The following is a 26,417-nucleotide window of genomic DNA, read 5'->3' as shown; positions in this document are numbered from 1 at the left end:
ACTTATTTTTTACAAATCTCCAAAAATGAAGAATAGAATAGAATAGAATTTTATTGGCCAAGTGTGATTGGACACACAAGGAATTTGTCTTGGTGCATATGCTCTCAGTGTACATAAAAGAAAAGATACGTTCATCAAGGTACAACATTTACAGCACAATTGATGGTCAATATATCAATATAAATCATAAGGATTGCCAGCAACAAGTTATAGTCATACAGTCCTAAGTGGAAAGAGATTGGTGATGGGAACTATGAAACGATTAATAGTAGTGCAGATTCAGTAAATAGTCTGACAGTGTTGAGGGAATTATTTGTTTAGCAGAGTGATGGCCTTCGGGAAAAAACTGTTCTTGTGTCTAGTTGTTCTGGTGTGTAGTGCTCTATAGCGTCGTTTTGAGGATAGGAGTTGAAACAGTTTATGTCCAGGATGCATGGCTAATTTTTTTTAAAAACTTTTTGTGTGGGTCATTGATGATCACGTTTCTGGCAGGTGTGAAACAATTCTGCTTGTGTCAACCCTGAAGCTGACCTGACCAAAGCCATCCTGGAGCTTCTGTGCTGCCACACTGGAGAGAGGGGAATTGAGATAGTTGGGACCTTGTAGCCAAAACAAAATGCTTTCTCTTGAGAACCAAGGACATTCTCACACCTGGTCCCTGGAAGGAGGAGTGATGTTATCGGATGGAGCTGTGATTGGACCATGTGACTGATTGTTTTGAGAAAGTGAAAAACTGTTGCTTTTCATTTAGGTGAAAACTGTGGGAACCCTCAGAGTCAGTTTTCACTAGATGTGTGCCAATATATTTCCAATAAAGCTACGCTTTGAGGAATACACTTGCCTCGGAGTTTTGCTTGATATGGATCTATTACTTGGAACCCTGACAGCTTGCACAGAAGACTGTAATTAGGCTTGGTTAGTTTACTGCTTGATCATCCTAAACTCAGTCCTGCTTTCAGAATTAATATGCACATCTATTTGCTTATAATGGCCTAAAGTAGCGAACAATAATTTGGGTAATAACAAAAACATATTACAGCTTGTTAAGAGATTATAAGTGACAGGAGAAATGTTTTAAAATGTCTTGCCAAGCTCCAACTGACAGTGATTACTTTGGTGTTGTGTAGATTTTGACGCACAGATGGACTTTAGAGCTGGCAGTTAAGCAAGATTAATTCAAAGACAACAGGGTTTCTAAACTCAGGCTGTCTGCCTTGAGTTGCTCAAGTCGTTTCATACTGCCTATCACAACTGCACCTCTAGAAATCAGAAATCTTTGTTCTTATACTTATTTTTTACAAATCTCCAAAAATGAAGAATAGAATAGAATAGAATTTTATTGGCCAAGTGTGATTGGACACACAAGGAATTTGTCTTGGTGCATATGCTCTCAGTGTACATAAAAGAAAAGATACGTTCATCAAGGTACAACATTTACAGCACAATTGATGGTCAATATATCAATATAAATCATAAGGATTGCCAGCAACAAGTTATAGTCATACAGTCCTAAGTGGAAAGAGATTGGTGATGGGAACTATGAAACGATTAATAGTAGTGCAGATTCAGTAAATAGTCTGACAGTGTTGAGGGAATTATTTGTTTAGCAGAGTGATGGCCTTCGGGAAAAAACTGTTCTTGTGTCTAGTTGTTCTGGTGTGTAGTGCTCTATAGCGTCGTTTTGAGGATAGGAGTTGAAACAGTTTATGTCCAGGATGCATGGCTAATTTTTTTTAAAAACTTTTTGTGTGGGTCATTGATGATCACGTTTCTGGCAGGTGTGAAACAATTCTGCTTTAAGGAAAAATATGGCAATACAGGTAGGCCCTGACTTGCAACATTCATTGAGTGACAGCTCAAAGTTAGAACACACTGGAAAAAGTGACTTACAACCGGTATTCACACTTTACAATCGTTGCAGCATCCCCACGATCATAGGATCAACATTTGGGAGCTTAGCAATTGGTATGTATTGATGATGGATGCAGTATCTTGGGATCATCTGATTGCCAGTCAGCTTCCAAAAGCAAAATCAATCAGGAAAGCCAGATTTGCTTAATAACTCTGTTATTCACTGTAATTCACTTAACAACCATGGCAAATACCGTATTTTTTTGAGGGTGAAAATCTGGGTGTGTGTTATACTCCGAATGTAGCCCACGCAGCTTCTCAAATGGAGGTTTCAGAGGCTGAAAGAAGCTTCAGAAAAGAACAGAGGCTTTTTTTCTAAAGTTCTGTTTTGGAGGCTTTCAGAGGCAGGGAAAAAAAGCAAGGCACAGAGGTCACAACCAAGGAACCTGTTGCTGAAATTCACCTCTGGGAAAAAGCTGATTGGGCGTATTCCGGGAGGCCGATCCACCTGCCAATCAGCTTTTTTCTTATTTTCCTCCCCAAAAACTAGGGTGCGTCTTATACACCGAAAAATACGGTAGGTTGTAATATTGGGTGCAACCCGATAATTGGGTCACACCCAATTAACTATAATTAATAATTGCCTTGGTTAACAATGGAAATTCTGGTCTCAATTGTGGTCATATGTCGAGGACTACCTGTATCTGGTAGGAGACCGAGAAAGCCCAATTTTCCTGTTTAGGTAATAAGGATACAGCACAACATCATCCTCTTACAATATGGGGATGAACTATTTCTACTCCTTAATTTTAGAACTAATATAGAAAAGGAAAAGGTTTCTAACCATGAAAAACCATGAAAAACCATGAAAAACCACTAATTAAGCATTATGATCTTGTATTTCTTGTCAAAGAGAAGGATTATCTTTTTGTACTGAAACAAGTACCATTGTCACAAATGACAAATACATGCTGAAGTCCCCTGCATTGCTTGGATAATTGAAGGCGAAGTCATGGTTTATTCTCATTTTACAATCTTTAGCTTCTTCGGAAAGAAAATAGTTGAACCTCCAGTTCAGACATAATATTATGCAATCCACGGGTAGATGATGCACTTTGCTTAATTGCTTCAACTGGCAGGAAGAGCCAAATAAAAGTGATTAAAGCACTCCAGCCCGAAGTGCCTTTCCTTATTGTTGCGTCCTACGTAAACTACGGGAAATATCCTTTCATTAAAGAGTCAACCAGAGCACCTTTATTGCTTTCCGTAGCTATCATGGTGCAGGTGTTCATCCAACTGAACACTTAAAAGTATCTGTGGAATGTAAGCAGGCCCTGAGCCAAAAGAAAGGCATGAGGAATTTGAAACCCATCTTAGTGCCTCCCGGGGCATTATATAATTAAGCAAAAAGTGATTTGTGTTAATTGCATGAGCCTTAAATCTAGGGTGATGCCCTGAGACAAAATGTCCACGGGATGAAATAAAGTAAGGAATTTGGTATACAGAAAGAGGCAAGAAACAACATGGAATAACAGTATTATCAAGACATCTTAATGTCACACCTTAAGGGACAATCAGAAGACTAGTTTGGCTGAACTCTATTTCTTCCCCAAAATTTAGTTCACCACCACCTGAATAGCACATACTTAGAGGAATGTTTTGGTGAAGTCTGACGTGGGAACATGGAATAGCTATAGATTGGAGAAATGGGAAACAATGTGGAGAACAAATATAAAAATGACAATGTCAGCAACATTCAAGGAAAACTAGTTGAAAATGTTTTATAGATGGCATCTTCCACCAGCAAGGCTTGCTAAGATGTACCCGAATAGCTCCACATTATGTTGGAAGTGTAAAAAGATATATAGAACGTATTGGCATTTATGGTGGACATGTCTAACAGCGAAAAAATTCTGGGTTAAAATTAAAAAGTGGCTGGAAGAAATAACTGATCACCATATAGACTGGAGACCAGAGACCTTCCTGCTGGGAATACTCAACACGAAATACAGTAAAGAAATAGGATACCTAATTCTACATATAATAACGGCTGCCAGAATTATTATTATTATTATTATTATTATTATTATTATTATTATTATTATTATTATTATTATTATTATTATTATTATTATTATTAATTTGATTTTTATACCGCCCTTCTCCCGAAGGACTCAGGGTGGTGTACAGCCAAGATAAAACAAACAGTGCAATATACAATTAAAATACGAATTAAAAAACTTATTACATAATTGGCCTAAAACTTTGGAACATATAAAACTAAAACCCATTAAAAATTCATTATAAAAATTTAAAACCAATAAAATTTAAGCCAGAATTTAAGCATATGCACAGAAGTGGAAAAACGAGAATATACCAACGGAGGAGGAAGTGATAAAGAAAATCTTGGACTGTGCGGAGATGGACAAATTAACAAAGGAGTTGAAAGAAAAAGAAGAGTCGGAATATTATATAATATGGAACAAATTGTATAATTGGCTAGAGACTAGAAATAGTAAATGGTGAAAAAGGTGAAAAGCTTATATATGTATATAAAATGGCAGTGTATGAAAGAAAATGAATAGTTAGAAGGATAGATAGGATAGAAGATATATAGAAACAAGGGAGAATGGGACAAAAAAGAAAAGTATAGTTAAATGAAACAAGAGGGGGAATAAGGATGTAAATATGAGAAGAATAAGGGAACGAAGCTGATGTAAAGAAGGAATGTTTTATTTATTTATTCATTCATTCATTCATTCATTCATTCATTCAATTTTTTTATACCGCCCTTCTCCCGAAGGACTCAGGGCGGTTTACAGCCAAAATAAAATAACATAAAGATAGACAAAAATTAAAAACATATTAAAAAACTAATTCAAGATTTGTCCAAATAAGATTAAAACTAGCGTAAAACCATCGTAAAAACCCCATTAAAATTTCGTTAGGCTAGCCTCGCGCAATGGAATAACAAAGTCTTGAGCTTGCGTTTAAAAGACCAGAGGTTGGGGAGTTGACGCAACCCCGGAGGCAGCTCATTCCAAAGGGCAGGAGCCCCCACAGAGAAGTCCCTCCCCCTGGGGGCTGCCAGTCAGCATTGTTTGACTGACAGCACCCTGAGGAGGCTCTCCCACAGGCGGATGGGAGGCTGTAACCCGGTCCTGTGCCATGGAGCGCTTTAAAGGTGATAACCAACACCTTTAATTGCACCCAGAAGACCACCGGCAACCAGTGCAGGCTGCGCAGGAGAGGTGTTACATGGGAGCATCGTGGTGCTCCCTCTATTACCCGCGCAACCGCATTCTGGACCAGCTGGAGCCTCCTGGTGCTCTTCAAGGGGAGCCCCATGTAGAGAGCATTGCAGTAGTCCAGGTGGGAAGTGACAAGGGCATGAGTGACCGTTCATAGGAAATCCCGGTCTAGGAAGGGACGCAACTGGCATATCAGGCGAACCTGATAAAAAGCTCCCCTGGCGACGGTCGTCATATGTTCTTCTAAAGACAGCCGATCATCCAGGAGAACGCCTAAGTTGCGAACACTCCCCCTGGGGGCCAATGATTCGCCCCCAACAGTCAGCGATGGAATAAGCTGGCTGTACCGGGATTTTATGTTAATGTATGTTATGTATTGTTGTTGTTTTTTTGTTTTTTTGTTTAAAAAAGGGAATAGCCATAGATTACTAGATAATAGCAATAGCATTTAGGCTTATAGTATACTGCCCCATAGCTCTTTATGGCACTCTCTGGGCACTTTATAATGCCCTCAACAATTTGAGTCCTCATTTTACCAACCTCGGAAGGATAGAAGGCTGAGTCAATCTTGAGCCCCATCAGGATCGAACTCCAGGCTGTGGGCAGAGTTTGCCTGCAATAATGCACTTTAACCACTGTGCCACCAGACAATCACCCAACTTTAAATAAAATTGATATTCCAACCAAATGATACTCTTCTTATATTTAAGGAATGTTACCGAGGATTACTCTGCTCCTCCTTCCTCTGAGGTGAATAACCATTATTCTAAACCAGGCTGTTGAATAGCAAATTGCACATGATGCTGTAATTCTATAATGGGGACCAAAGATAGCATAGCACAGCAGAGCAATTTGAGTAACTTTTTAGTTCCTTTTACTCCTTTAACTATGCTTGTTTGTAGTTCCAGATTCCTTATTCATACAAATGCCAAAGTATAATGAAACTCAATTATTGCTACATATATGCTTGCTTATTAAGTCTGTAGAGCTGCCCATCTCATGATTGTCTATGCCAGGGGTCTCCAACCTTGGCAACTTTAAGACTTGTGGTCTTCAACTCCCAGAGTTCCTCTCAGCCAGCTGGGTCTTTAAGTCCACAAGTCTTAAAGTTGCCAAGGTTGGAGACCCCTGGTCTATGCCTTAAAGCCATGATGGCGAACCTATAGCACGTGTGCCAGAAGTGGCCCACAGAGCCATCTCTCCAGGCACATGAGCCATTGCCTATTGTTCTTCTGGGTTCTGGCGCACCGGCCAGTTGGTCTTCACGCATGGGAGTGCTGCAAACTGGAAGAGCAGCCACCCAGTGTGCATGCGCGCCAGGTGGCTGCTCTTCCAGTTTCCGGCCCATGCAGGCACACCGGCCACCTGGTCTTCTGGTTTCCGACGCGCATGAGCAAATGAAGACCAGCTGGCAGGCACTGGAAACCAGAAGACCATATTCCTGGGGTGCGCATGAGCACTGGTGGCTGCTCTTCTCGTTTCTGGTGTGCGCATTCGCACTGGCGAGTTGGTCTTTGTGCACACATGCGCCCTGGGCGGCTGTTCTTCCGGTCTCTGGCATGCGCATGCACATGCGCTCCCGTTTCAGCATGGTGCCAAAAAGTTTCGCCAAGCCTGCCTTAAAGCATAGGCTGGAAGATGCAATAATACACATTCTAACACATGATGCATCAACTGCTTAGGGTATTATTTATGTTAAGATACTTTTTTCCCAGTAATGGCAAAAATTGAAGGATGAGAGGGGACAGAATAGGAGAGTTTAATTAAAGACACCGAAACCTTTTAGTGAACTAGTTTTTTTGATACCAAAATTTTCTGGGAAAATTTAAAGACTGGTTCTTTTCTAAACAAAGACGACAAAAATAGCAAAAGACCTCTGACTGGCGTCAAAATACAAAATTACAAGCAGGGTGGATTCATTATACAATTCAGTACACAAAATTGTGGTGTTAAGACAGAAGCTGACATGTAATAATTGTAAGTATTTCAGATACGATCTATGAACTGAAGGAAATCTTAGACATTTAGGCTTATAGCTAATTATGTGCATGCAGTTTCACTCAGGCAAGAATTTATTGTTCGTCTCCTCCGCCACTTATTTCTTCTCCTGGAGAAGATGTGGGAAAACTGGCCAAGCCAGAAGAAAATTTTCCATCAGACAAACTGATGTGATCAAACAACATCGCTCTAAAATGCCGTAAGATGTTTATTGACTCATCATTAATAAATATCAAGATGTACTGTAGATTGAAGTCCTGTAGATGGAATATTCTAATGCTCATATAGAAGTAATTACAGTTAAATTAAATTTCACGAGAAGGGTATCCCACTCCTCTATTCACAATAGAATCCCTTATGCCATCAGGCTTGAAATTCTGGGCTTGGACAATCTGGAACCGTGCCGCCTGCGGTCCAATCTAAGCGTAGTACACAAAATTGTCTGCTACAACGTCTTACCTGTCAATGACTTCTTCAGCTTCAACCACAATAATAGCCGGGCAAACAATTGACACCAATTCAAGGTAAACCGTTCCAAACTCGACTGTAGAAAATACGACTTCAGCAACAGAGTGGTCAACGCCTGGAATGCTCTACCCAACTCTGTTGTTACATCCTCAAACCCTCACAGCTTCAATCTTAAAATGTCTTATCGTGGACCTCACCCCATTCCTAAGAGGTCCGTAAAGGGGGCGGGCATAAGCGCACCAGCGTGCCTACCGTCCCTGCCCTACTGTCCCCATTTATTTCTATTCATTTCCTTCGTTCATGTCCAGGTTCATATTCATACCTACTATCTTGTACATGTTTGACAAACTAATAAATAAATGGAAGTTTCTTTCAGAAGTGGTGCTGTGCTGGTTCTGATAAACGAAGGGTTTATAACGAACATTGTTTGCTTTTTTCTTACCATCATGGCCAGAGTTGAGAAGATGTTCTCCAAGGTCACAGCCAAACACTCTCTCCTTTAAGATCCCACGCTGTTTCAGTTTCTGCTTTGTTGGTCGAGACTTCATGAATGTACGCAAGAAAGTAATAAGCTTGCCGTGTTTTTTGGACACTGTCAGATTGAAACAGAAAACTCATTTCAGGGGAAGATAATTGCGAAGATGTTTTATTAATATGGGTCTAGTCCAGTGGTAGTCAACCTGGTCCCTACTGCCTACTAGTGGGCGTTCCAGCTTTCATGGTGGGCGGTAGGGGTTTTGTCTGATACTGAAGCACTTTCCTTTTTTTTTTAATTTAACTGACTTTTTAAAAAAAATTCATAGCACTATTTAAAAACATTTTCATTAGGTTTTTATAAAATTTCCCGTGACAGTTTAAATTTCTGAAAATATACTATTTGTATCGCCCGCGCATAAGTTTAGTTCACGTTAGGTAAGTGAAACTAAAGGGTGCTATAGTGCGACTGCACTAACCGGTGGGTGGTTAGAAAATTTTACTACTAACAGAGATACAAAAGTGGGCGGTAGGTACAGAAAGGTTGACTACCCCTGGTCTAATCAATAAGAATCAACCCTGTTGCTCTATTGGCAGTTTAAAACAACCTTCTCTTTTTCTTTATCTTTTTCCCACTATCGTTAAAAATAACTGATTCAGGCGAAGCAGAATCTGTAACGAGATTTAGTTAAAATAAAGCACCCAGAGTAGCTTCTCAAATTCCATATACTTGTAAGACAGTAGGCAATTGACAGGAAAGGAAAGAGAAGCATAAAAACAGGTGATGCAGCTCCGTATTTTGTCCCATAGTTTTCCTATCTACTTTCAGAAATCCAGAACAAAACACTGGGTTAGCCATTTATGAGGGGAAATTACATGCTCCATTCCTTTATGTTCAGCTAAATTACAGTTCGGTGGCCAGCCTAAGGCCTGATATTGTTCCCTAGCTTGCATCCAAATCCATTTTTCCCAACAGGATTAAAAAACCTTTCAGCCTCTTCTGAGAAACCCCAAACATTTAACTTTGGAGACGAATTAAAGGGCTGCTAAGCTTCTACAATGCTGCTTGCTTTATTTGTTTATTTATAATCATTTATCTCTTCCATAATGCAAGAGTCAACAACAACAACAAAAACGAATCCTGGCCGTTTACAGTACTTACATGACTGATGGGTAGCAACTGATGGCTACGTTTGCACAATCCGTTTACCCATTAAACAAACTATTACGTCTGCAGTTTCTTGGGTTTGCATGACGCACTGAATACACAAGAGTTCCCACAATATAACTCGCAACTAAAATGGGTTGACTAGTTTGTGCAAACACAGCCAGTATGTTTGATTTGCTTTTTGCTTGGTCGTTAGCACTGATACATTCTTAAGAATCTTTGGTATTTTCAAAATATACAGTTAGATCATTCAAACTTTAAGTTCAGGCACCCGATGAGAGTACAGGACTGGTTAGAGCCAGGTGACAATCAGACAATCTAGCCCTCCCATTTTTGTACTCAAGTCATTGTTGATTGGATAGCAGTAGCACTTAGATTTATATACTGCTTTACAGTGCTTTATAGCCCTCTTACAGAGTCACCACATTGCCCCCAACAATCTGGGTACTCATTTTACCGACCTTGGAAGCAGCGGTGAAATCCAGCAGGTTCTGGAGAACCCGTAGTGGAAATTCTGAATAATTTGGAGAACCAGCAAATGCCACCTTTGACTGGCCCCAGAGTGGGGTAGGAATGGAGATTTTGCAATATCCTTACCCCAGGAGGGGGGGGAATGGAGACTTTGCAGTATCCTTCCCTTGCCACGCCCACCAAGCCACGCCCACCAAGCCACATCACGCCCACCAAGCCATGCCCACAGAACTGGTACTAAAAAAAATTGGATTTCACCACTGCTTGGAAGGATGGAAGGCTGAGTCAACCTTGAGCTTGGTGAGATTCGAACTGCCAAACTGCAGTCAGCCGGCAGTCAGCAGAAGTAACCTGCATTACTGCACTCTAACCACTGCGCCACCGTTGCTCATGGATGGCTGTCCTTCAATGATAGTATATGCAAACACACATACACACACCCTACATACTCTCTTTCAGTTGGTACATTTATACGATAGGGAAATTGAGAAAGTTGTACATTACATCTAATTATTTTTCAATTAGTGCTCAGCTATTGTAACATTTTATTACTGGGTGATTCGCTTGTTTTGATTGTTTTTATTTTTGTATTCATCTTGATATGATTTTGATCCTATATGCCTCCCTTTTAAGGAAGTATGACGCACAAGCTTCAACAGGAAACCAGAAAATAATCTCACAGCTTTGATATTGGGGAAAAAAGACATTATTTGGGGCAGCTGCTGTTTTATTTCCACTATAACAATAAAACAGATAGCCAGCAAAGGTAGTAATATATGGAATCAAGACTCAAGAATCGGTAGGAAGAAAGTGAAGAGCATTTGCTATTTCTTCGGGATTATTAATTGCATGGTACTGTAGGATCTTTAAAAGCATAAACTGGAGTGTTCACACACCAAGTACAGTGAGTCCTTGGTACTCAACTGCTTTAAAACTCATCAAATTTGATATTCAATGCATTTTGCCGTGAAAAATGTGTTCCAGTACTCATTGTTTGTTTGATACTCAACACACAAGTTAGAACTTGTCAATGTCGGCTGTCTTGTGATTCACTACATTATTCTTTATGGGGGGGGGGAGGGGGAATTGTTTAGTACTCATCATTTTTGGTATTCACTGCGCCTCCTGGAACCAAATAATCATGAGTACCAAGGTATCACTGTATCCTCATAACCAACAAGTATGCAAGTAATGTATGGGCTACAAAATGAGAAAATAATACATTTTAAAAGCAACTGGCCTATGAAAGAGAGTGATTGCCTTTGTTTGGCAGCAAATCTCTAGGGATATTTTATCCAAATAAAGGCTAAAATATGAAGCAAATTGGCTAAGGATTTCCTACATCTCCAATTTTTTAGAATCAGGAAGTTATCAAGGCTCAATTGTGCAGTGGTCTGAGTAGTTAGGTTACTGGAGATTGTCTTCCTTCAAGGCAAAAAGGAATAAATCACTGACTCTTTTGAAACAGGTTGTTGTGGCAATCAAACTATCGCAGAGATTGTTTGAGGTGAGGAAAGCATCCTGAAGTAATTTCAAAGTAATTACACAGTGTGTTATTTTACACAACTGAACCCTGGGTGAAGACATAGGCAATTCCGAGGCAAAGACGCTTGTATTAGGTAACAAGGTGGTTAATCAGATTTTTCAGTTTGTTAAGGAGGAAAAAAAAAATCACAATCATGCGAATGTTTGTGAAAAGTGCCACTGATGGGCACACAATGTCAGTGTAAACCTAAAGGAAGTGATTGGTGACAAGGGACGAGGGATTTCCTTCCTTCTCTTCCCTTTTTGGGATAAAGTTCAAGTCATTAGCATTTCCCCTAGTTCCTTGTTGTTGTTGTTTTCAGCTACCATTTTTAACATCTCAACATAAGCTAGAACCACAGTAGATATTATTATGATGGCAACATGGCAAGAGGAATTTGGGGCAAAAATGCCATGTTCTTACAGAAACGCTTTGGAGAATAAAAACATGCCGTTACACAAGAGAAAATAAATGTGGGTGAAATTCAGCTCCTCTCCTTGCTTAATTCAGAATAAGCTTCTCTCTGCACTTTTTGCTTGATATTCTTTTTGGAACATCACAAAAATTCAAATTGGATCACACCCTCTGGTTTTAATGAATATACTTTGTTGAATTCCTCTCGGTCAGTATGGTGGTTTGCTGAGCGCTCACTTCCCTGATCTTGACTTGTAGACCAGGGTATCTGCAGGGTATAGTAAAAAATAATAATAAAAATGTTTAAATGGTGGCCCCAAGACAATGCAATTGAAGCTCATCCATTCTTTAATTGTGTCCTTGCAGGAGATCCCTGGAAGGGACCGAGCTGACATGGTACTTTGATTCTTGGCACCGGATGAGAGAATATGGACGGAGCTTTTCTGCCTCTCTTTGAACTTGCTGTTTAATCTCACAAACTAATTGCATGGAAAATGGAAAGATTATTAATAGAACTGTCCAAGAGAATAATCTGACAACCTACAAAAAAGCTTTAAATTAACTACAGTTTAATAATAATGCTTTTCTAAAACAAAACTCTGGGAGGTTTCTTATTATAGCAATAGCACTTAGACTTATCTACTGCTTCAGAGTGCTCTTACAGCCCTCTCTAAGCGGTTTACAGAATCAGTCTATGGTCCCCAACAATCCGGGTCCTCATTTTACCCACCTCGGAAGGATGGAAGGCTGAGTCAACCTTAAGTCTGGTGAGATTCGATCTGCCAAACTGCAGACAGCTGGCCTTTCTTATTATATATTCGCTTAAACTGTTGTTGTTGTTGTTGTTGTTAGTTGTGAAGTCGTGTCCGACCCATCGCAACCCCATGGAAAACATTCCTCCAGGCTTTCCTGTCCTCTACCATCCTCTGGAGTCCATTTAAGCTCACGCTGACTGCTTCAGTGACTCTATGCAGACACCTCATTCTCTGCCATGTCCTCCTTCTTTTGCCCTCAGTCGTTCCCAGGATTTGGCTCTTCTCCAGTGAGTCCTTCCTTCTCATTAGGTGGCCAAAGTATTTGAGTTTCATCTTCAGGAACTGGCCTTCTAAAGAGCAGTCAGGGTTGGTCTCCACTAGGACTAACCAGTTGGATCGCCTTGCAGTCCAAGGGACTTACAGGAGTCTTCTCCAGCACCAGAGTTCAAAGGCCTCAATTCTTTGGCTTTCAGCCTTTCTTATGGTCCAACTTTCACAGCCAAACATTGCAACTGAGAATACCATAGCCTTGACTGTATGCACTTTTGTTGGCAGGGTGATGTCTCTGCTTTTTAGTATACTGTCTCTTAAACTAGGGGACTATATTCAATTTAAGTTATAGTTTAAGGAGAGAAACAACTGTTTATTTATTTTATTTATTTATTATTTTGATTTTTATACCGCCCTTCTCCCGAAGGACTCAGGGCGGTGTACAGGCAAAAATAAAACAGGCAATACAATGTACAATTTAAAATGCAAATTAAAAAACTTATTTTATAATTAGCCTAAAAAGTTTAAAATATATAATAAACTAAAACCCCATTTAAAATTATTAATAAAAAATTTAAAATCAATAAAATTTAAGCCAGCCCCGCGCGAATGAAAAGATGTGTCTTCAGTTCGCGACGGAAGGTCCGAAGGTCAGGTATTTGGCATAAACCCGGGGGAAGAGTGTGGGAGCCCCCACAGAGAAGGACCTTCCCCTGGGGGCCGCCAGCCGACATTGCTTGGCGGACGGCACCCTGAGAAGTCCCTCTCTGTGAGAGCGTACGGGTCGGTGGGAGGCATGCGGTAACAGCAGGCGGTCCCGTAAGTACCCAGGCCCTAGTCTGGATGTTACCGGAAACGGCATCTAAACCCAGTCTAAACAACACAACTATGCAGTTACTCTAATAAATATTGTTTAATACTTTAATACTGCAGTATTAAATACTTAATATACTTTAGACTGCAGAAAATCAGAGGCAAGGAAGGTATATTTTTAATGAGTGTAACTAACAAATTCACTTGACTGTTTGCTACCCTGAACCTTTATCAATGGAATGGTCTAAAATATACTTGGGATTTTATAACAGTGGAGCACAATAGGCTTCAAGGGCAAATGAACCTCTCTAATTAGAATCATGACTGTATTCTTTGAGAGTTGGCTGACTACAAGCATTACACCTTTTGTCTAGATGTTTTATGACCATGACAAAGGCAGAACAAACAGAAAACATTCGTCTATTCTTTCAGCAGGAGCATTTTGAAAAAGCAGCGTTGCTATCTTTTTCTTGGAATTAAACTTTGACATATTTACTCGATAGAAGCTAAAAAAAAACCTGGGAGTCTGATAAAATCTTGCCTGACTAACACGTTTTATTGAAAGGCATATCCTTGTGTGAACTGCGTTTTATGCCTTGCAATAAAATTAGTCAGAAACAGGTGCTGCCCGACTGCTGATTTTCGGAACTTACAGGCTATCGCTTGGCAAACAAGAGTAGGCGTGGGCTAATGGAATTTATGGTTTTTCTATCCTGAGGAGTTCAAAATCCTATGCAGGGACCTTGTCATCAGTAACAAACTGCACAGGTATTGTAGCTTTATTAGAGAACATTTCCGATTTCAAAAGTTTTATTTAGTGATTCGTTGAAATATGCCCTGCCCAAATGAGTTCGGGGGGGGGAATAAAAACGGAATACCCTTGCATCATCGTTATCATCATAATCATCCTCATAGGCGATGCCTATTATTAAGTCTAGATATTTAGGTCAGTCTAGATCAGACATTTCGATCAGATGAATTTATAATGCCTTCTACAATGTAAAAAGATTGATATGAGTTACTTGGGAAAGTGTTTCCCTGAAAATACAACCTACTCCGAAAGTAAGTCCTAGCCTGATTTTTACCCAATGCACCCAATATAAGCCCTACCCCCAAAATAAGCCCTAATTAAAATCCCACCCACTCTAGGGTGCACTGTTAAAAATTAAGCTAGGGTTAGGATGGGGGGTTGGTGGAGCTGCCCTACTACTTACCTTCGGACAGTTGCAGCCAGGCCTCACACACCCCAACACCTGCCTTGCCGGCCCATTTCTTCTGCAGCTGGCAATGCTTTCCTGAAGGCCTCTGCAGCCGATAACAGAGCTCCGGATCGACCCTTCAGGAAAGCCTTGCTGGCCGAAAAAGTTTCGGTGGTGATGTGCGCAAGTGAGGTGAGTCAGTGGACACCCCCCCCCCCAAAATAAATAAATAAGACCTGGTGCCTTTTTTGGTGGCAAAAAAATATAAGACAGGGTCTTATTTTCGGGGAAACACGGTATTGGTAAATAAGTTATATCTATATGAGATGACTGCAGGTCTTGGATGAAACCCCGAAGGTAAGCAAGACAGGGACACTAAAGCAAAGCATTCATTTTGGTTTAAGGAACAAGGGGCCTGTGGCTGCAGCTGATCTCTGCTGAGCAAAAGCATATTTTTCAAGGGCATCACGATCTTTAAATATTCAAACTACGCATTCTTACACCCGAGATTTACCAGCTGAAGAGCTGCAAGACTATATGCCAGCAGCAGAACATAAGGCACAGCTCTGTCACTCAAAATGAGCCAGCTTTAATTTGCAGATTTCAATTGCTAGTGCATCTGTTATGACAGCGTATTCCCACCAACACAGTAGCCAAATTAAGACAGAGAAGGAAGGGACAGATTCCCAACAAATTCCATGCTAATTTGAATCATCTTTCTCTGACCTCTGAGAAATCCAACAGATTAAGATAGAGGATTGAAGTAAGGGAAATGAAGTTCCCATCTTAAAAAAAAAGAGCGAAATTATTGACGGCTGTCACCCACAGAATTCACTGGCTGCTGGAATACAGAATCGCTCAGCCTGGCTATACAATGTCGGTCAAAAAAAAAAAATCACATTCATAAATTTTTCTCCTTAACACGAAAAACACAGAAAAACACCACTTTTGAAGACAGTTGCGCCTTTACCGTCAGTGCACGACATCCAATGTTGCAAGAGTAGGTAAATTAAAGGGATGCAGGCCATAGCAAACTGTGGCTTTTAGAAATGCATGTAAACAGCGTTCATCTCCTAACGTTCCAGATGGCGGTGGGTGCGCTAAATACAGAATTATCTACGAGCACAGAGAATGACCCACATTTTCAATTCATGTCGATTGAGTCCCCCATGAAGGATGCTGCTGTGAGGAGATTTGTTGTGTTATGGGCAATCGCTAAAACATATGTGAGTGCATCACTTTACGCAGAATACGGTAGTTTGATAAGAAAACTGAAGCAGCAAAAGAAAAAATAATAATTCAAAATATCATTTATCTATCTACTATTTATCTAACAAGTCTTTCTTATTTAAGCTATACTACAGAAACGTAAACCAGTACATTTTAAATGGGGGGGCTATTCTAACATGTAATAAAGAAATTTGAACTTCATGAGTGGTGCACATTATTCCACTTAGATGTGTGCATGTTTGAAATTAATTTTTTAAAAAAAACACGCACACAACTACAAAAAAGTTTTACTTTTAGTTGGAATGTCATTGAGGAATCAACGCAAGAAACTAACCTTGCAAATACAGTTCAGTCTGGCTTTTGAGTTAAGAGCTAAAAAGCCGATTTTGGGAATATGCGAGATAGACTTACTACTTAGCCAGCAGTGAATAATTTCATTATAAAATCCCTGCCTGTCCACACATATGTATCATCTTATATCATGCAGTGTAAATTGATGTCCTACAAGATAATTTAAATGATACATAGGAAATCATGTCATTCTTAATGTACTAATAGGATAGCAATTACGTAACTGTCAAGACCGAAGCTGAACATGTTTGTCTATCAATGTGGAAAACACAGAAACTAGATGTATTTCAACATATTTACAAAACTTGTTTCTGTGTACAATACTGATGTTGGTTTTAAGGAAGACATTAATGCTGTTACAGTCATGATTTTGAAATGTGAGTATATAATTATTTGGCAATAGGCAGGTTTTCTTCTCTTGCTTTATGTAGATGGTGTATACATATATGAGAGACAGTATAGAATCGAATCGAATCGAATAGAACAGAATAGAATTTTTTATTGGCCAAGTGTAATTGGACACAGAAGGAATTTGTCTTGGTGCATATGCTCTCAGTGTACATAAAGAAAAGATACCTTCATCAAGAATTCTAAGGTACAACAATTAATGATAGTCATAGGGTACAAATAAGCAATCAGGAAACAATCATATTATACAATACATAGTTTTTTACATATATATATATATACATACATATATATATACACATACATACATACATACATACATACATACATACATACATACATATATATATATATATATATATATATATATATATATAGTTTTTTGTATACAAAACTATGTAATGTATGTATACAATACATAGTTTGTCTACATAGTATACAAACTAGCATATCAGGGAACAGCATTAAATCATTCAAATGTTTGGTGAGAAGAAATTTATTTGATAGTTGTTGTTTTTTAACTTGAACTCTCCCATAAAAAAGTGTTCAGATAATTGAAAAAAGGCCAGAATTAAGGAAAGGTTTATTTGATTTGATTTGATTTGATTTGGGGGTGGGGGTGGGAGGATGGAGATGTACATTAAAGCCAAAGATATTTCAGTTGACATTACAGGAAAACAAGACTACTTAAATCTCTAGGAGCAACTGGCTGCTCTGGATTTTGTACAAAATTAATTTTTCGATATTCTTTTGCTCAAATAAGCACTATTTAAGACTTCTGATGCGGATTTATTGGTTCTAATCTTCTATATTTCTATAAATACTTCAATGAGAAAATGTGACATTCCACATTCTAGGTTGCACCCTCTACCTTGTGATTGAGCAGAATGGCATTTAGATAGCAGCATGGCACTATTAAATTTTAAACGAATAAAACAGATGTAATCCAATTTATATTAACTTACATTACCATTTTAAAGTCTAATAAAATACACAGTGTGGATTACTGCAGTGTCTGAATATAGATACTATCTCAGAATATGCGTTATCATCTCTTGGGTAAATGAAAAATCAGCCAAGACATTCTCAATTTTCTCGCCCATAAAACTATAAAACAAAGGAAACGGTGAGGGGAGTGGGGAAGAGAGAAGAGGACAAAAAATAAGCAAGATTAATTAAGCCCTCTTGCTCTGTTATTCCATAGCCTGATGAACTAATATTCCATATGGAACTAATTCTAGTATCTTTAATATCTTCTAGTAAAGTGTATTGCTCAATAGCTGCAGAAGCAGTTTTTCCAGTATTGCCTGGAAAACAACACTTTTAAGTAGCTCTGAACCTTGTTTCAATAATGGAATGATATTCATTACAAATACACATTGACCCTACAAGGGTCAATGAATTTAAAGATTGATAGTCTAAGCAGTAATAAAAAGGCATATACTGTTAAAACAGCCTCTACTCTCCTACATACCTGAACATAGAACAGCCTTCCAAGTGGTGAGGGGAAGATTGCTGTCCAAACCAATCTGTCTAAAGAGTTATTTAAACATAAACTAATCAGTTAACTCAATAAAGATAACATATGTGCTAGTTGTTCCCGACTGTAGGGGGCAGTGCTAATCTCCATTTCAAAGCCGAATAGCCAGCGCTGCCGAAGACATCTCCATGGTCATGTGACCGGGATGACTAAATGCCAAGGGCGCATGGAACACTGATACCTTCCCACCAAAGGTGATCCCTATTTTTCTACTTGTATTTTTTACGTGCTTTCAAACTTGTAGGTTGGCAGAAGCTGGGACAAGTCACGGGAGCTCACTCCATTACGCATCACTAGGGATTTGAACCGCTGAACTGCCAACCTTTCAATTGACAAGCTCAGCGTCTTAGCCACTGAGCCACCACATCCCTACTTAACTCAACAAGTTAAACTAAAATCAAGTACGTAATTGTTTTAGAGATAAACATAAATTGTTTCTACGATGAATCCTTTGGACCTGTTTTAATCCAATCAGCTATGGTCGTCTTTTCAACCTGTGTAGCTTGAATATATATTCAAGTTGAGCATATCTCATGTTTCCTCAGAAAAATTAATGATACCATATATTTTCACACCTATTTTATCTTCACAATCACTCGGTCAGGTGGACTGGATGGAGAAATAGTGACTCAATCAAATTAAGACAACAACATTCAATGAAGTCCGTGGCTTTGACACTAGGAGTTGATCTTGCTTCAGCACCACACTAACATGTTTTGGATTCAACCATTTCACCTGGCCAACCTTATCTGGGCATGGAAGGTAAGCAAGATCAGACTTGTTGGTACTTGAGTGGAGATAGCCAGGGAATTCCAAGGCTGTAGGTAACATCAAAATTATCCTGGAAGACAGTGATGGCAAATTATTTCTATATTGTTGCTAAAGGGGGGGGGGCTGTGTCCATGCAATCAGCAAGAATATTTTATATTTCCAAAACGGAACTGAAAACCACACTCAACCTCCGCATCTGGTTCTCAACAGATGTAGAAGTAGGAACATTAAGGAAAACCCTGCTAGATTTCATCAAGAGTCCACTTTATTTTTCCCCCCTGATTATTTAAACATACTTCAGGTAGATTGGATTAAGGTTCATGATTTTTCATGAACCGCCCAAGCAAAATCTTTGAGAACGACACCGGACTTTGTATTTCTTTCTTATAAATTTAGTGTGATGCTATGGTTAGGTCGGGACTTGGATGGAGAACCTGCAGTCTGACGAAATGAATCTAGATTATTTCAGCATTAGAATTCTCCTTGTGTACTAAACAAAAACATATTTGAGAGGCAGCATTTGTTTCCATGGCAACTTCAATGTTATAAAGTTGTCAATTCTTAACAGAATTTCAACAAACATATAGCACAGAAAAACCTATTTGCTGTTTACTTATATAATTTCTTTTATAATTGCACAAAATTGCCTTTGCACAATTTTCTCATTTTCCCAAAAACAGAAATCAAACAAATACATATCAAGCTTTATGTATCTCACTCAAGTACAACCACTTTGAAGCTTCAGGAAAAAAACGGGGAGAAAAAAAACTCAACTTTTTTAGAAAGTATTTTTCAAGCAGAATACCACTGATTTGAAATAGGTTTGTTATTGTTTTTTATGATGCTAAGGTATAGCCTGTAGGACGTATATCCAGTAATTACTAGAAATATCTAGCTATGACCATTACTTAAATAATGTGATTTTTAACAGCCTTGCATTAGAATATATATAAGTTTTTTAAAAACCTGACCGGTATGAAAACCATTTACAATCATTTTTTTATCCAGCAACCCTCCCAGGAAATGTTGAGATGCTAATAGACTCACTGTAGAAATAAAAACAATAGGTCCTTTTTAAACAAGCAAGAACTGCTTAAATCTTTACATTTAAATTTAAAAAAGCAATTTATCAGAACAATGACAATCGGAGGAAGCTATCGCTTCCCCACCTGCATCACTTTAACATGTTTTCGATCTGACAGGCAAAAGAAATCAATGTAGATACTCCAGGGTTTTGTTTTGTTTTTAGCATATCATAGATTGTGCTGCAGCGGTTTGCAGCCAGAGCTACCAAGACTTGTTCAGAAACTTTTAAATCTTCTATAGACCAAAGTGGAAAGAAAGGAAAGTGGGTAGAAGTGGTGGGAGTCCTTTTCTGATCTGAATTTTTGCCCTAATACTTTTCATACACACAAATTTAAAAAAAAAAATTAAGTGGTACTCAATAATCCCCAACATCTCTAGAGGTTTGCTATGAGCTCATGTCTACTTTAATAAAGCTTTGTTTTTTTTCCCCCTATTGGAATTAATGCGTACCTACAATTCCAAGAGACCCAAGGACTGATATTTATGAAAAGGCAAATAATCACAACAATGTCTAGTCTGTAATTAATGCAAGCTAGGAGAAATTGTCCTTCTTAAAAAGCTTTTATTGGCTTGATGAGAAGTCTCCCAGCCAGGCAAGTGATTGTAGGGCACAGATCCAACAATCCTACTCTCTGTAATACAACAAAACTAGTTTTTCTAGATGCAACAGTTATAATCTCACACAACATCCAGTATTCCTGAGTAACAGGTTCTTTCTTGGGTTTCTTTCCCCATGTAGGAAAGAATGAAAACGATGGATGCCAATGAAACAAACCATCATCTTCCGAAGCACTTTTTTGTTCAGATCATGTTGACTCCTCGTTGCTCAAAACAAACAAAACAGCCTCCCCAAAGTACCCAGTAAAACTCACACCAGAGAATTCTTTTTAATCAACGCCTGTTTCCCACACTGCATTACATCACTTTAGATGCACAGAAACAAATCAACAAGTCAGCAAAAGCAGAACGTCTATGTGTATTTACCTGCACACACACACACACACACACACACACACACACCTCCCAAACAACCTGACAAATCAGCATCACAGCCTTACCTTTTCTGTCCCCTATTGTTACTCCAATAAATAATAGCAATAATAAAGCTCCAAGCAGATCAGTCCTGAAGAACTCGGCAGGCAGCTTACTGGATAAAGAAACCGGTGGAGTTTCGCTGATCAGCTTTGGCTTGGCATTCTCAGGATTTACAACCCGCAGTGGGAGAGATCAACTGCACGGCACAAAGTCCTCACCACATGCACACACAATCCATCTCCCCTCCACCCTCCAAGGCGAGCTCTCCAGTTAAGAGTTGCTTCCTGCACAGCTTTGTATCTGGAGGGGGTGTGTGAACATAAGCACCTCCTTGGGGCACCCACTGGTTCTGCCTTGCCCGCAACCACGGATGCCCCTCCCAAGGATCTCACCCTTGTGAAGCAAGCTGTGCTCATCCAGCTCCACCTCACGGGCTGGGCCACGCCTCCGCTCAGGTGACTCTCAGCGGCTGAACAGAGGCCCAGCTCATCCTTGGAAAGGCTCGTGTCATTTCTAGTCCATCAACCAGGCAACAGGAAGCGGGAGGGAGCAGCCGTAAAAGCAGAGATGAGTCAGTGGACAGGGCAAACTCAAAGCAAGGGAGATCCGGGGAGTTTGCATGCAAGCAGTTCTGTCCCTCGTCTCAAGTGAAGTGGGGGAGAGGCTAATAAAAGACAGCCCACGGCCTTTTCCCCCTCTCCCACCCTTTGGGTGAATCTTAATGATCATGGGCAGGGAGGAAAAAAGAAGAAAACGTAAGGCGACAGCTCTAGTTTGATGCCTTCGCAGGCATCCAATTAAGTTATTGGGGAAACTGATTAAGGCTGATTTGAATAAGGCTAACTAGAGTTATCTGCTACGCGGGACAAGCAAATGCAGCTATAACGATTTAGGACATCTCTGCTCTTTTGGAATCCCGTCAAATAATTCCTCAGCTGCTTGGATATGTTCATGGTCAACATTAATGCTTCTTGGCAGTTTCCTTAAGCTAGAAACAACTCTCCCACCCCCCCACCTCGCCTTCCTCCTTAGCCCATGATTGCAACTACGGAGATACGCCAAAAACTGCAGATGGTGAAAGGCGGGGATATATTTAGAAGGGATATTAATGTAATTTCACTGGTTTTGAGCCCACTTGGCGTAGATACCAAGACACCAGGCTAGAAACAAAGAGACTATGAATTTTAATCCTGTCTTAGGCATGAAAGCTGGCTGGGTCAGACAGTCCCTTCAGATCAACCTACCTCACAGGGCTGTTGCTGAAGGGAAAACAAGTGGAAGCAACTTGAAGTATGCAAAATAAACGCAGGATCTACATCTAACAATAAATAAACAAAAATACAGGTAGGACTGAAATAAGGATCTGAACCCATTCGTATCAACTCTTTGTTTTTGTCGAGATAGGCAACGTCTTCAGGCATGTGTAAACTTGCAGAATGAACAGACCCTCAGGAGGACTACAAAGTTCATGAAAAACAAATTCGCCTAATTCATAAAAAAGCATTATCTTAACACATAAGAATCAGGAAGAGGGAAACTTGGGTTCAAATCTCTGTTTAGCTGGGATACTCAGGGCCAAAGTACAAGTTACGTGCCATTCTGTTTCCTGCAAAGAAAGCTAAGTATTGTGATTGAAGAGAAGAAGGTCTCACTGACTATCCCCGATTGCTTGTCAATTATTCATCCAATTCTCCCTGTCACCCTGCCATGAACTTCTCATTAGGAGAAATAATCTTTCAGGAATTGAAGGCAAATATACGTGTCCCAAGATAATGTTGGAAGATCGAATCTGGGCCGGCTACTAGGATCAGAGATTTACTCTTCTGAGCTTTCGGACTTATGCTGGAGCCCATCTTCTACTGGAATATATGCTTCGGGCTATTCTCTTGAGTCGTATTTCTGTGGTGCCTTCCTACTGGCTGACTGGTGTGTTGATGACTGGCGATTAGCTGTTGTTTCCTTACGCTGTGAAGCCCTCAGCTCCTAAATACTTGATCAAAGGTAAAAGTAAAGGTTCCCCTCGCACATAGGTGCTAGTTGTTCCCGACTCTAGGGGGCGGTGCTCATCTCTGTTACAAAGCCGAAGAGCCAGCGCTGTCCGAAGATGTCTCTGTGGTTATGTGGCCGGCATGACTCAACACTAAAGGCGCACGGAACACTGTTCCCTTCCCACCAAAGGTGGTCCCTATTTTTTCTACTTGCATTTTTTATGTGCTTTCGAACTGCCAGGTTGGCAGAAGCTGGAACAAGGAACGGGAGCCCGTTACGTGGCGCTAGGGATTCGAACCATTGAACTGCAGACCTTTCGATCGACAAGGACCAGAATAGCTCAGGCTGTTAGAGCCTGTTATTAGAACACAGTAGCCTGCAATTACTGCAGGTTCAAGCCCGGCCCAAGGTTGACTCAGCCTTCCATCCTTTATAAGGTAGGTAAAATGAGGACCCAGATTGTTGCGGGGGCAATAAGTTGACTTTGTAAAAATATACAAATAGAATGAGACTATTGCCTTACACACTGTAAGCCGCCCCGAGTCTTCGGAGAAGGGCGGGATATAAATGTAAACAACAACAACAAAAAAAGATCAGCATCTTAGCCACTGAGCCACCACATCCCTCCTATACTTGATAAGCTAGTGATAAATCGGCACTCTTATTAACTGACAAGGGGCCGAAAATGATCCATTGAAGCCTGGGAAATGGGCCCCTTGTCAGTTTACAGGAGTGTTGATTTACCACAAGCTTGTCAAGTATGTAGGAGCTGAGGGCTTCACAGCACAAGGAAATAACAGCCAATCCGCCAGTCATCAACACAGCAATCAACCAATAGGAAGGCACCACATAAATACGACTCAAGAGAATAGCCCGAAGCACATATTCTAGTAGAGGATGAGCTCCAGCATAAATCTGAAAACTCGGAAGAGTAAATTTCTGGTCCCAGTAGCCGACCCAGATTCAATCTTGAAATAAACTTTCATCTCAAGATCTTAGAAGATTATCTTTCTTCAGACCAAGTGGGAATCTTCTGCGCTGAAAATAAAAGAGTGATAATACTGGATGTTTCACAACCTGCCAACACTTACATTGTCAGTGAGAATCCCAACTATCCAGTTCACACAAAGGAGGACTGGTATAGGCAGAAAAAGAGCATTGAAACAGTACAAAGGCATAACTGCCCACCAAGTTTAAAATCAATGAAAGGTGACTGAATAAATTTGTCCTTAATATTTAATTATAACAAGGGGTAATAGAGATAAACGTGTGGAAAACAAGTAGCATTGTTTCTACTGACAAAGGAAAATGCAGAATATTTCTAAGCTTAAGGTTCTACTTCTTAGGAGTGGAAACGAAATCCCCAGCCCCATTTAAATTTCATTATTTGAATTAGGGGGGAAAAAAGGTGACATGTTCCCTGGTTGTCAGCATACAGTGTTGTCAAATCAAATCAAACGGTGGTGCAAACCTAATTCATGCATGCTTGATATTCACATCAACAAACATGAAAGGAATACATGAGGTTTAGGAGACACTTTTTATCTATCGACAATTCGTTTGCCAGCCCACTGTGCAAGATGCACCAAGTGCTGGAATAATTCCCTGCCTCTTAGGACTTAAAACGCGCTAAGGGTCTACAAAGGAATATAAACTGCAGCTAGGAAATGACCCTAATTGTGATTGTCATCGCCTACAAAATCTCTCTTCCATCCTTTCTTTGTAACAAGCTGCTTTTAGCTGTTTGGAAGGCACCTGAACTGATAACGGGCTTGTCGTGGCTGGTATATTCAGCCGTGCTTGCTCAGTTGTCATACCTAAAAGCAACTGCATAGAAAGGAGAGTAAAATATAGCTTAAAGGGGCACAACAAGGGATGGATGGATGGATGGATGGATGGATAGATAGATAGATAGATAGATAGATAGATAGATAGATAGATAGATAGATAGATAGATAGATAGATAGATAGATAGATAGATAGATAGATATGATGGATGGATGGATGGATGGATGGATGGATGGATGGATGGATGGATGGATGGATGGATGGATGGATGGATATAGAATGCTCTCCAGGAACTTAGATGCAGTAAATAATGCAGGCTGATAATTCTCATAGGCAGAAGAGAATAACAGATATAATCCCATGTATCTGAAGAAAGCTGGGGAAGCTGCACTGTGGTATAGTTTTACAGAAGGGGGGTGGGAGGGATGGAGGGGGGGGGAAAGAAAGAGAGAGAGAGAGGGGGGGGAGAGATTAGGAGCAAATGGAAAAGAAGCTAATTAACCTACTTGTATGCCTCAACACTTTCATGCTTTTAATATTAAGAATTGTAGTTCAGCAATGAAAGAGAAGATGACTCTTGTCCCATAGGCTGCATGAAAAAAAGATCTTCCAACCAGAGAACTCTATTAGAGGGAAACAGGGTTTCTCCCCCACCCCATTCTTCTGTAGCTGCTATACCCCATTAACTTCATGCCAGTCTACCTTCCCTCTTGGGGGAAGGATCTCTTTGCCTGAGTATTTAGATTAAAGATAAATATTCTTTGCCTGAGTATTTAGATTAAAGACAGAAAAAGAAATAGTTCTAAAATGCAAATGTCTTCAGTCTGAGTCAGCCTTAAAAATTACAGCTCACAATCGCTCCTTTCCTAGGTTTCAACCAAGTCTGAGGACGGCTGGGCGATGGTAGAATATTCTCTGTATTTGGCTAGAGTATTACGGTATGTAACAGGGAATTGTTAATGCTTCTTTGATGGAGGGTGTCTTCCCTTCCGCCTTGAAAGAGGCGGTGGTGAGGCCCCTCCTCAAAAAGCTTTCCCTGGATCCGGCCATTTTATCGAATTATTGTCCTGTCTCCAACCTTCGCTTCACGACGAAGGTTGTTGAAAGTGTGGTTGCACGACAGTTCCCTCAATACCTAGATGAAACTATCTATCTAGACCCGTTCCAGTCCGGCTTCTGGCCCGGTTACAGTACAGAGACGGCCTTGGTCGCGTTGGTTGATGATCTCTGGAGGCCTCGGGACAGGGGTTGTTCCTCTGTCCTAGTCCTATTAGATCTCTCGGCGGCTTTCGATACCATCGACCATGGTATCCTGCTGCGACGGCTCAGGGGGCTGGGAGTGGGAGGCACCGTTTATCAGTGGTTCTCCTCCTATCTCTCCGACCAATCGCAGACGGTGTTGGCAGGAGGGCAGAGGTCGACTCCGAGGCGCCTCCTATGTGGGGTGCCACAGGGGTCGGTCCTCTCGCCTCTTCTGTTCAACATCTATATGAAGCCGCTGGGTGAGATCATCCGTGGTTTTGGGGTGCAATGTCATCTGTACGCTGACGACACCCAGCTGT

General features: G+C 40.3%; 1 protein-coding gene across 10 annotated transcripts in view; it reads right to left on the bottom strand.

Annotated features, from left to right (window-relative positions):
* ARHGAP32 (Rho GTPase activating protein 32) overlaps positions 1-26,417 on the bottom strand; it is a 200,145-nt gene that overhangs the window by 45,420 nt on the left and 128,308 nt on the right. For 7 of the 10 annotated variants that reach the window (XM_058194899.1, XM_058194901.1, XM_058194900.1 and 4 more), the window contains one exon: positions 8,011-8,160. The exons of 2 other annotated variants lie outside the window; for them this stretch is intronic. In XM_058194899.1, coding sequence (XP_058050882.1) covers positions 8,011-8,160 — 150 coding nt within the window. Of the gene's footprint in view, positions 1-8,010; positions 8,161-21,101; positions 22,021-26,417 lie in introns of those variants that run through there. One more of the 10 variants, XM_058194909.1, reaches the window with a different exon arrangement.

The sequence above is a fragment of the Ahaetulla prasina genome, chromosome 9 (genome assembly GCF_028640845.1).
Source record: "Ahaetulla prasina isolate Xishuangbanna chromosome 9, ASM2864084v1, whole genome shotgun sequence".
Taxonomy (NCBI): domain Eukaryota; kingdom Metazoa; phylum Chordata; class Lepidosauria; order Squamata; family Colubridae; genus Ahaetulla; species Ahaetulla prasina.
The sequence above is the reverse complement of the archived record's forward strand: the minus strand, read 5'-3'. Positions and strand labels throughout refer to the sequence as shown.